The 10,100-nt window shown below is 38.0% G+C and overlaps 1 protein-coding gene across 1 annotated transcript in view; it reads right to left on the bottom strand.

Annotated features, from left to right (window-relative positions):
- Positions 1–9,339, bottom strand: part of LOC101360175 (putative serine protease K12H4.7) — a 44,478-nt gene extending 35,139 nt beyond the window's left edge. Inside the window, exons 1-2 of the mRNA XM_023740124.1 lie at positions 9,054–9,339; positions 7,774–7,909 (exon numbers count right to left, since the gene is read on the bottom strand). Of these exons, the coding sequence (XP_023595892.1) occupies positions 7,774–7,909; positions 9,054–9,339 (422 nt within the window). The remainder of the gene's footprint in view (positions 1–7,773; positions 7,910–9,053) is intronic.
- Between the last annotated feature and the right edge of the window lie 761 nt (positions 9,340–10,100).

Below are 10,100 nucleotides of genomic sequence, written 5' to 3' on the forward strand. Positions count from 1 at the left end.
CACATAAATAAAACAAAAGACAAGAACCACGTGATCTTATCAATCAATGGAGAAAAGGCTTTTGACAAACTCCAACACCCATTCATGATAAAAACTCTCAATAAAATAAGAAGAGAAGGGAAAATCCTCAATATAACTAAGGGCAACTATACAAAACCAACAGCCAATATCATCCTAAATGGAGAGACTTTGAAAGCATTCCCGTTGAGAAAAACAAACAGACAAGGATGTCCTCTATCACCACTATTATTCAACATTGTTCCAGAGGTCTAGCCAGAGCAGTTAGGCTAGAAAAACAAATAAAGGGCATCCAAATAGGTAGGGAAGAAGTCAAAATATCTCTATCTGCAGATGATATGATCTTATACACAGAAAATCCAAAAGAATCCGCAAGAAAACTACTACCACTGGAACTAATAGAAGATTTCAGCAAAGTTTCAGGATACAAGATAAACATACAAAAATCAATTGGATTCCTTTACACCAACAAAGAGAACCTTGAAGAGGAAATCACCAAATCAATACCATTTACGATAGCCACCAAGAAGATAAAATACTTAGTAATAAATCTAACAAGAGATGTAAAAGATCTTTACAGAGAAAACTACAAGACACTACTGCAAGAAACTAAAAGAGACCTGCATAAGTGGAAAAATATACCTTGCTCATGGATAGGCAGACTCAACATAGTGAAATTATCAATTCTACCCAAAGCAAACTACAGATACAATGCAATCCAGATCCAAATTCCACCAGCATTTTTTAATGAGATGGAGAACCAAATCACCAAGTTCATTGGGAAAGGGAAGAGGCCCCGAATAAATAAAGCATTACTCAAGAAGAAGAACAAAGTGGGAGGCCTTACAGGACCTGATATTAGGATCTATTATACTGCCACGGTAGTCAAGACAGCCTGGTACTGGTACAGTAACAGATACAGAGACAAATGGAAAAGAGTTGAGAATCCAGATATAAGCTCATCCACCTATGAGCAGCTAATATGTGACAAAGGCCCAAAGTCCACTAATTGGGGAAAAGACAGTCTCTTTAACAAATGGTGCTGGCATAATTGGATATGTATATGCAAAAAACTGAAACAAGACCCATATCTCACACCATGCACAAAAACTAACTCAAAATGGATCAGACTTAAATACAAAATCGAAAACGGTAAAGGTTACGGAAGAAAAAATAGGGACAACGCTAGGAGCCCTAACACATGGGATAAACACTGTACGAACCATAAGTAACAATGCACAAGCACCAGAAAAGAGAGTAGATAAATGGGAGCTCCTAAAAATCAAACACTTATGCTCATCAAGACTTCATCAAAAGACAACCTACAGACTGGGAAAAAAAAATTTGGCTACGACAAATCCGATCACTATCTAATCTCTAAAGTCTACAATATACTGCAAAACCTCAACAACAAAAAGACAAATAACCCAATTAAAAAATGGGCAAAGGATATAAACAGGCACTTCAACAAGGAAGGTATTCCGGCAGCTAACAGACACATGAAGAAATGCTCACGATCACTAGCCATTAGAGAAATGCAGATCAAAACTACAATGAGATATCATCTCACCCCAACAAGGCTAGCATTAATCCAAAAAACACAAAACAACAAATGCTGTAGAAGTTGTGGAGAGACTGGAACACTTACACGCTGTTGGTGGGAATGTAAAATGGTACAACCACTGTGGAAATAAATTTGGCACTTCCTTAAAAAGCTAGAAATAGAAGTACCATATGATCCAGCTATCCTGCTCCTTGGAATATATCTTAGAGAAACAAGAGCCGTCACACGAATAGATATATATGCACACCCATGTTCATCCCAGCTCTGTTCACAATAGCAAAATGATGGAAACAACCTAGGTGCCCATCAGTGGACAAATGGATAAACAAACTATGGTATATCCACACAATGGAATATTATGCAACGATAAAGAACACTGATGAAGCTGTGAAACATCGTATAACATGTTGGAAGCTGGAACTTATTATGTTGAGTGAATTTAGTCAGTCACAGAAGGACAAATTCTGTATATGACCACTATCTTAAGAACTCAAGAAAATGTTTAAACACAGAAGAAAACATTCTTTGATGGTTACAAGGGTGGAGAGGGAGGGTGAGGGTTATTCACTAACTAGATAGTAGATAAGTATCTTACTTGAAGGGAAGGACAGCACACACTACAGGGGAAGCCCACACAACTGGATGAAACCAAAGCTAGGAAGTTTCCTCCATACAATCAAATACTTTGAGAGACAGAGTAGCAGGGATGGGGGTTCTGGGGACCATGATTTCAGGGGACATCTATGTCAATTGGTGTAACAAAGCTTATTAGAAAATCTTCTGCATCCTACTATGGTGAGTGGCATCTGGGGTCTTAAAAGCTTGCAAGAGGCCACCTAAGATGCATCAATTGGTCCCAACCGCTTGGAGTAAAGGAGAATGAAGAACACCAAATACATAAGGAAAGTATTAGCCCAAGAGACAGAATGGGCCACATAAACCAAAGACTTCATCTGCCTGAGACCAGAAGAACTAGATGGTGCCCGGCTACCACTTATGAACGTCCTGACAGGGAACACAACAGAAGGTCACTGATGGAGCAGTAGAGCGATGGGATGCAGAACTCAAATTCTAGTAAGAAGGCCAGACTTAATGGTCTGACTAAGACTAGAGGCACCCTGGAAAGCATGGACCCTGACTCTCTATCACCCCAGAACTAAAACAATTTCTAAAGCCAACTCTTCAGACATGGATTGGACTGGACTGTGGGACATAAAGTGATAGTCATGAAGAATGTGCCTCTTAGAGACCAAAGGTGCAGCTTCTATCCAGAGGTGAGATGGGAAGGCAGAGAGAGTTAGGAGCTGGCTGAATGTTCATGGGGAATCAGGGGCAGAGGGGAGGAGTGTACTGTTGCAGAATGGGGTGAGCAGTTGGGGTCTCATAACAACGTATGTAAAAAAAAAAATTTGTATGGGAGTCTAACTTTAAATGTAAACTTCATTTAATTACAACAATTAAAAAAAAGACTAATCTTGTAGATTTCATCAATATAACTGCCACTCACCCATCTTACTACATCATAGAGATTCAATATACAACACATAGGGAGATACCCTTAGATGACAAAATGGTAGACAATCATAAAATACTGGGAATCATGACCCGGCCATGTTGACAGATATTTTAGTGGGACACAACTCCATATATAATATCTAGCTTATCTTCTAGCATTTGTGTATTGTTACTTATGATTTTTATCCTATTACTACCTTGTATTAGGGCCTCTAGCATTGATCCTATTCTATCTTCTATGAACTTAATAGTTGTTTCATTTTATATGTATCCTAGAGAAATAAGAACTGTCAGTGGAATAGACATATGCACACCCTTATACATTGCAGCATTGTTCACAATAGCAAAAAGATGGAAACAACCTAGATGCCCATCAACAGATGAATGGATAAATGAACTATGGTACATATTGTTATGCAACAATAAAGAGCAATGATGAATCTGTGAATCATCTCACAACATGGCTGAATCTGGAAGATATTATGCTGAGTGAAATAAGTCGATCACCAAAGGACAAATATTGTGGGAGACCACTAGTATAAAAACTCATGAAAAGGTTTACACACATAAAGAAACAATCTTTAATGGTTATGAGGGAGAAGAGGGGTGGGAAGAGAAAAATGCTAACTAGACAATTGATAAATGGTAACTTTGGTGAAGGGTAAGACAGTATACAATTCTGGAGAAGTTAGTACAACTTGACCAAGACAAGATCATAGAAGCTTCACAGACACACATAAATTCCAAGAGGGACTGAATTAATGGGCTGAGGACTGGGGACTATGATCTCGGGGTACATCTAGTTCTATTGGCATAATATAGTTTATAAAGTAAATATTTTACATCTCACTTTGGTGAGTAGCACCTGAGGTCTGAAAAGCTTGTGAGCGACCATCTAAGATACTCCACTGGTCTCACCCTGTCTGGAGCAAGAGAGAATGAAGAAAACATACACAAAGGAAAGATTAGTTCACAGGACTAGGACAACTACCACAGCCTTCACCGGACTGATTCAAGCAAAACTGATGGTGTCCGGCTACCACAACTGACTGCTCTGACAGGGATCACTATAGAGGGTTCCAGACAGGACTGCAGAACAATGTAGTACAAAATTTTAACTCATTAAAAAAAAAATGAGACTAAATGAACCCAACCGCCCAGGGGCAAGGACAAGAAGGCAAGAGGGGACAGGACAACTAATAACATGGAACCGGAGTTCGAGAAGCTGAGAGTGTTGACATGTTGTGGTGTTGGCAACCAATGTCAGAAAACAAAATGTACATTAATTTTAATGAGAAGCTAGTTTGCTCTGCAGACCTTCATCTACAGTATAAGTAAAAATAAAGAGGAAAAAAGAAAGTGCAAAAATTTTAATAAAAAATACAATGTCATTTACAAATTAAAAAAAAAGAACGTAGATTACTGACAGAGTTTTGCACTTCTAAAACTCAGGCATCACTCCCACAGCTATTCAAAGAAATGTATCTAGACAGGGAAATCATGTGAAATTAAATTAAATGTGTGATACATGACTACAAAATAATGTGTCTACTTACAAAATAAACACAATTTAGCTGTTGGCAAAGAATATTGAAAATACCATGGACTGCCAAAATAAAGAACAAATCTGTCATGGAAAAAGTCCAGCCAGAATGCTCCTTATACACAAGAATGGCGAGACTTTGTCTCACCTACTTTGGACATGTTATCAGGAGGGACCAGTCCCTGGAGAAAGACATCATACTCAGTAAGTAGAGGGTCAGCTAAAAAGAGCAAGACCCTCAGTGAGATAGATTGACACAGTGGCAGCAACAATTGGCTCAAGCATAACAACAATTGCGAGAATGGAATAGGACCAGGCAGTGTTTCGGCCTGTTGTACATAGTGTCGCTATGAGTCAGAACTGACTTGACAGCACCTAACAGCAGCAACAAATTTAACCTTACTTAATAAGTGTTGAAAATAATATTACTCTTAAAATAAATAGGATATGTACTAATAAATGGAAAAAAATATTTTAAGGAAACTGCACTTCATCCATTTTATAAAATGACCTAACTCAAACTTCTGACCGCATCAGCAAATCCATTAACCCAAATCTCTATTAAAAAATTTCTGGTACGCCACTTTAGTGTGTGTCTGTCCTTTACAAGGGAGATTTATGTATCCTTCCATATAGAATTCATTTGGGCCATAAAAGATTTCATAAGAGCATAATTTTCATATTTCCTGGGTTGGCACAATCTCATAGAATAGATAGTGGTCCAAGGGGGATGGTCCAAAAGCTCCAAGAATCTGCATGAGGACTTTAGGAAATGGATCTTTTTCATTTGAGATTTCCACCATTCAATGACCTTCCTACTCCCAAATTCTTGTAGGAAAAAAATCATTTCTAGAACAAAGATTGAAGCTGAATTTGATATTTTCTTTTGCTGCTTGATATTCTACAGTCAGACATACAAAATATCTTGTACATTTTCACAATTCATATGTTTTCTCCAAGTCTAACCAAGTGGCTGAGACAACTATATAGGCCTGTAGAAAATACTACCTGGCTTTGCTATGTTTGAGTTCTGACTGAAAAAGAACAGCAAAGCTTATAAATAATTGTTCCCTGAGGAGTATAGACTGCGGGTTCCAGGGGACTGAGAGAAGAGGGAGATGCTTGGAGGTATACAATGCAGTTAGCAAGGTTGTTGGTGCCCGTCAAGTGTGACAGAGGTCCCTGGTGAGAGAGTATGTTGAAACCCCACATCTAACACTTTCTTGCAGAGAGATATTTAGGCTAGCTGCCTTACTCCTTAAAAGTCATTGCGGGTACAGTCGTACACTTCTCGCCTTCCATGTGGAAGACCTGGCTTCAAATCTTGGCTGATACACCTCATGTACAACCACCACCGGTCTGTCAGTGAAGGCTTGTGAGTTGCTATGAGGCCAAAAAGGTTTCAGTGGAGCTTACAGTCTAAACATACTAGGAAGGAAGTCCTGGTTACCTACTTTCAAAAAACAGGCAATGAATATCCTATGGATCACAACAGTATGATTGGCAAAAAATTAGGGGATGGAGGAGGAACAGGCAGCTTTGCATTCCATTGTGCATAGGGTTGCCAGGAGTCAGGGGCCTAATGACAGCAGCTAACAACAAAAACAACAACCTCACTTCTCCAAGCCTCCTTGTCCTTGGCTTTATAACAGGAAGAACAGTAGCTCCCTCACAGAGTTGTTGTGAAGATGGCTTATTAAAACAGTGATGGGCATATAGTTGTCAGCTATTGCTTTAGGCAGGAGGTCAGATTAAATCAAGGTTTTCTGATAGGTAGGATCTGCATGGGATGAAAAGAAAGAAGGTTCCAGAATGGGGAGCAACACGTGAACAAAGCCAGAGTCAGCAATGAGATGAAGTGTAGAGAATAACTCTGCTGAAATTTTCAATCTTTTTACCATTGTACAAAGAAGACACAAAACTTATATAATGAATATTTTGTGTATTTAACCAGAGGAAGAATACAGATTCTGTTCCCTGGAGATTCTGATTCAGCAAGTTAAGGGAGAGAAACACAGCCAGAATGTTCCTTAGAACTGAAGATGATGAGACTTCATTTTGCTTAATGTGTGCATGTCATCAGGACAGATCAATCTCTGGAGAAGAACACTGTTTGTTCAAAAAGATGGTTGGTGATAAAAAGCAAGACCCTCTAGGATACAGACTGACACAATCACTGCAATAATGATTGTGAAGTTGGCAGAGGACTGGGTTATGCTTCATTCTGTTATACATAGAGTCACTACAAGTAGGAACCAATTCTTTGCAACTAACAACAAAATGGAGAGACCAAGGAATCTGTATACTAAGAAACACTACATGTTTTGGGGTCATGTGGATTACACTAAGCTTACTAATCATAACACTCTAGCTATCCTATGAGTCTATGAATACATATTTTAATATAATTATTGGACCCTAACTTTTTTAAGTAACTCAAAAAGAACTTCCACCTCTACCATGGAAATCTCTACTCCAGATGTTAAACAGCTATGATTTCCTTATTGCTTGTTGTTGTTGTTGTTAGATGCCATCCAGTAGGTTCATTGCGACCCTACATACCACTGAATGAAACACTGCCCAGTCCTGCGCCATCATCACAATCGTTATGCTTGAGCCCAATGTTGCAGACACTGTGTCAACCCATCTTGTTGAGGGTCTTCCTCTTTTTCCCTGACCTTTTCCTTTACAAGCATGTTGTGCTTCTCCAGGGATTGATCTCTTCTGATAACGAGTCCCAAGTACGTGAGGCAAAGTCTCACCATCCTTGCTTATAATGAGCATTCTGGCTCTACTTCTTCAAAGACAGATTTGTTCCTTTTCCTGGCATCCAGGGTATATTCAATATTGCCAACACCATAATTCAAAGGCAACAATTCTTCTTTCATCCTCCTTATTCATTATGCAGCTTTCACACGCATCTAAGGCAATTGAAAACACCATGACTTGGGTCAGGTGCATCTTAGTTTTTAATGTGACATCTTTGTTTTTTAACACTCTAAAGATATCTTTTACAGTAGATTTGCCCAAAGAAATGCAATGCATGTAAGAAATTAACATTAATGGTGTAACTTCAGGTAAATAAAAGACTATATTTAGGCACACTACCTCCAACACAAGCCAATCCACTTACATGAAATCACTTTCAAGCTTACTGTAGTATTTTGGAAGTTTCAGCATCTCCACAACTTGATCAAAAGCCTCTTTCACTGCTTTTAAACATTCACTGTTATGAGTGCCCAGAGACCTTTGAACTCCTTCAAAGTACTCTAAGAATATGGAAAAGAAATTGATGCATTTAGTATGATTTAATTGTTACCATTTATAGAAGAGAATTCTTTCAAGTTTGCAATTACCTCAGTCTTATGACAAACTTAAGAAACTTCAAAATTAAAGGATTTTGTCAGAATACCAAGAAAAGTCACTAGTAACCAGAGACTTATAAGTATTCTGTTCTAATAATGAACTAGGACAAAGTTTTACCATTTACAAGAGGTAGGGAGAGAGATGCCTCAATTTTACACCTTTCAGATTTATTGGATCAGATAAGATTCTATCAAGGCCACAAAAACCTAAACTGTTTACATTTGAAAAGTTCAAATATTAAAGGAAATTTTACAAGGAATGCATCACTTTTTGGGGGGAGGGAGGGTTGTTCTTTTTGTAAGAAAAAAATTAAGTAGAGATTTTGTATTTTATTCATTTTAATGGGAACATGTATGCAGAAGCCCTAATTGCTAATGAAGAATTTTTATCCATCTGGAGAAATCATAACACCATTAATTATAAATGTTTTATCCCAAAGTCAGGTAGCAGGAAAAAAATTGAGAGACAACTTCAAAATAGGAAAGTTCTGTTCCTCAAAAAAAGAGCTTTTACTTTATTTCTTTGGAAATAGCTAAATCATGATTTCTTTCACTATCAAATCAACAGCTAAGACTTATCACATCATTTCCACCATAAAGAAGCTGTGGCCAGTTATATAGCTGAAATATGGATACTAACTACCAGCTGTTGGTAGCATAGGAATATCTTATGGAACTCTATCCTATGGGAAGGGAGAAAGACTCAAGTTAAGTTGCATGATGGTGTGTTATTGGGCCATGCTTGATTAAGCAATAACTAACAGATACTTTTGTCATTATATGTATATATATAATACATATATGCATATATATACCATAAAAACCCAACCAGTTACAGCCAAGTCGATTCCAACTCATGGTGACTTCATATGTGTCACATTAGAACTGTGCTCCATAAGTTTCTCAATGGTGATTTTTCGGAAGTAGATCACCAGACCTGTCTTCCAAGGTGCCTCTGGGTGGACTTGAACCTCCAACATTTCAGTTATCAGTCCAGAGTGTTAACTGTTTGTGCAACCCAAGGACTCCCATTTGTAGATAGACTCACCATAAAAATTAGCTTTTGCTAGTATCGGTGCACTGCTGCCTGCTGCTGCAGCAAACAGGTCAGGGTGTTTTATTCTCGACCATACTGCAAGGGAGCCGCCATAAGAGCCACCAAATACAACCCATTTATTTTTGGTGAGCCCCATTTTCTTTGCTACTTTAGTTCGGAAGTTGACAATATCAGCCATGGCTTGCCTGCTGCTGAGGTAGCTGAGACTGGCAATACTCAGATCTCTGCAATTAAAGCAAAAAAAAAAAAAAAAAAAAAAAACACTCTGTGACAACATAGCAGAAAATGTGAAGAGTAACATCAGCCTGGCTATAAAGTAAAAATGAATATTATGAAAATGTGTTGAGTATTTATATCAGGTTCGATTTGAAATTTTAAGTACCATAGATATGATTAACAGTGACATGCAAATGCAGGAACTAGCAATAATTGCTAGCATTTTTCTCACTTTAGTTATTTCATTTCCTCTTGTCACCACCCTGAAGGAGCTTCAAATGCCTGTCTCCACCGACTTGGTGACCTTTCTCCATACACTGACCTGAAACACAGCTACAACATTATTACCCTGACTCAGAGACCAGCCCATTTTTGAAATGGCTAAATTGTGAGTGATTTAATTGTCTGCAAGGCATTAAGAAAACACGTAGTTAGTTATACCAATGTTATTTTCCATACTTTATCCTTTGCTGCTACATCTAGACAAACTATTATTTGAACCTAAGTTTCTCACTCATAAGAAAACCAAGTAAAATTTTTGTTAGTTATTTTTCATATTAAGGTTGCCTATAATCCTGGGATGTTTTTAACCCTTATTGCTAAAGTAAAAATTCTCCTCCCCCCTGCGTGATGCTATAACTAGCTGATTATGAATTTCAAAGTCGACAAAGGGCATAGAATATTCACAAAAAGAAACACAAGTAGCCAGCACATACATGAAAACATGTAGCCCTTTCTATTATCAAAGCAACAAAAACATCAGCACTTTTCCTCTCCTATCAAACTGGCAAGATTTATTTTAGTACTCAGTGTTGGCACGGA

This window comes from Trichechus manatus, unplaced genomic scaffold, assembly GCF_000243295.1.
Source record: "Trichechus manatus latirostris isolate Lorelei unplaced genomic scaffold, TriManLat1.0 scaffold00147, whole genome shotgun sequence".
In the NCBI taxonomy this organism is placed as follows: Eukaryota; Metazoa; Chordata; class Mammalia; order Sirenia; family Trichechidae; genus Trichechus; species Trichechus manatus.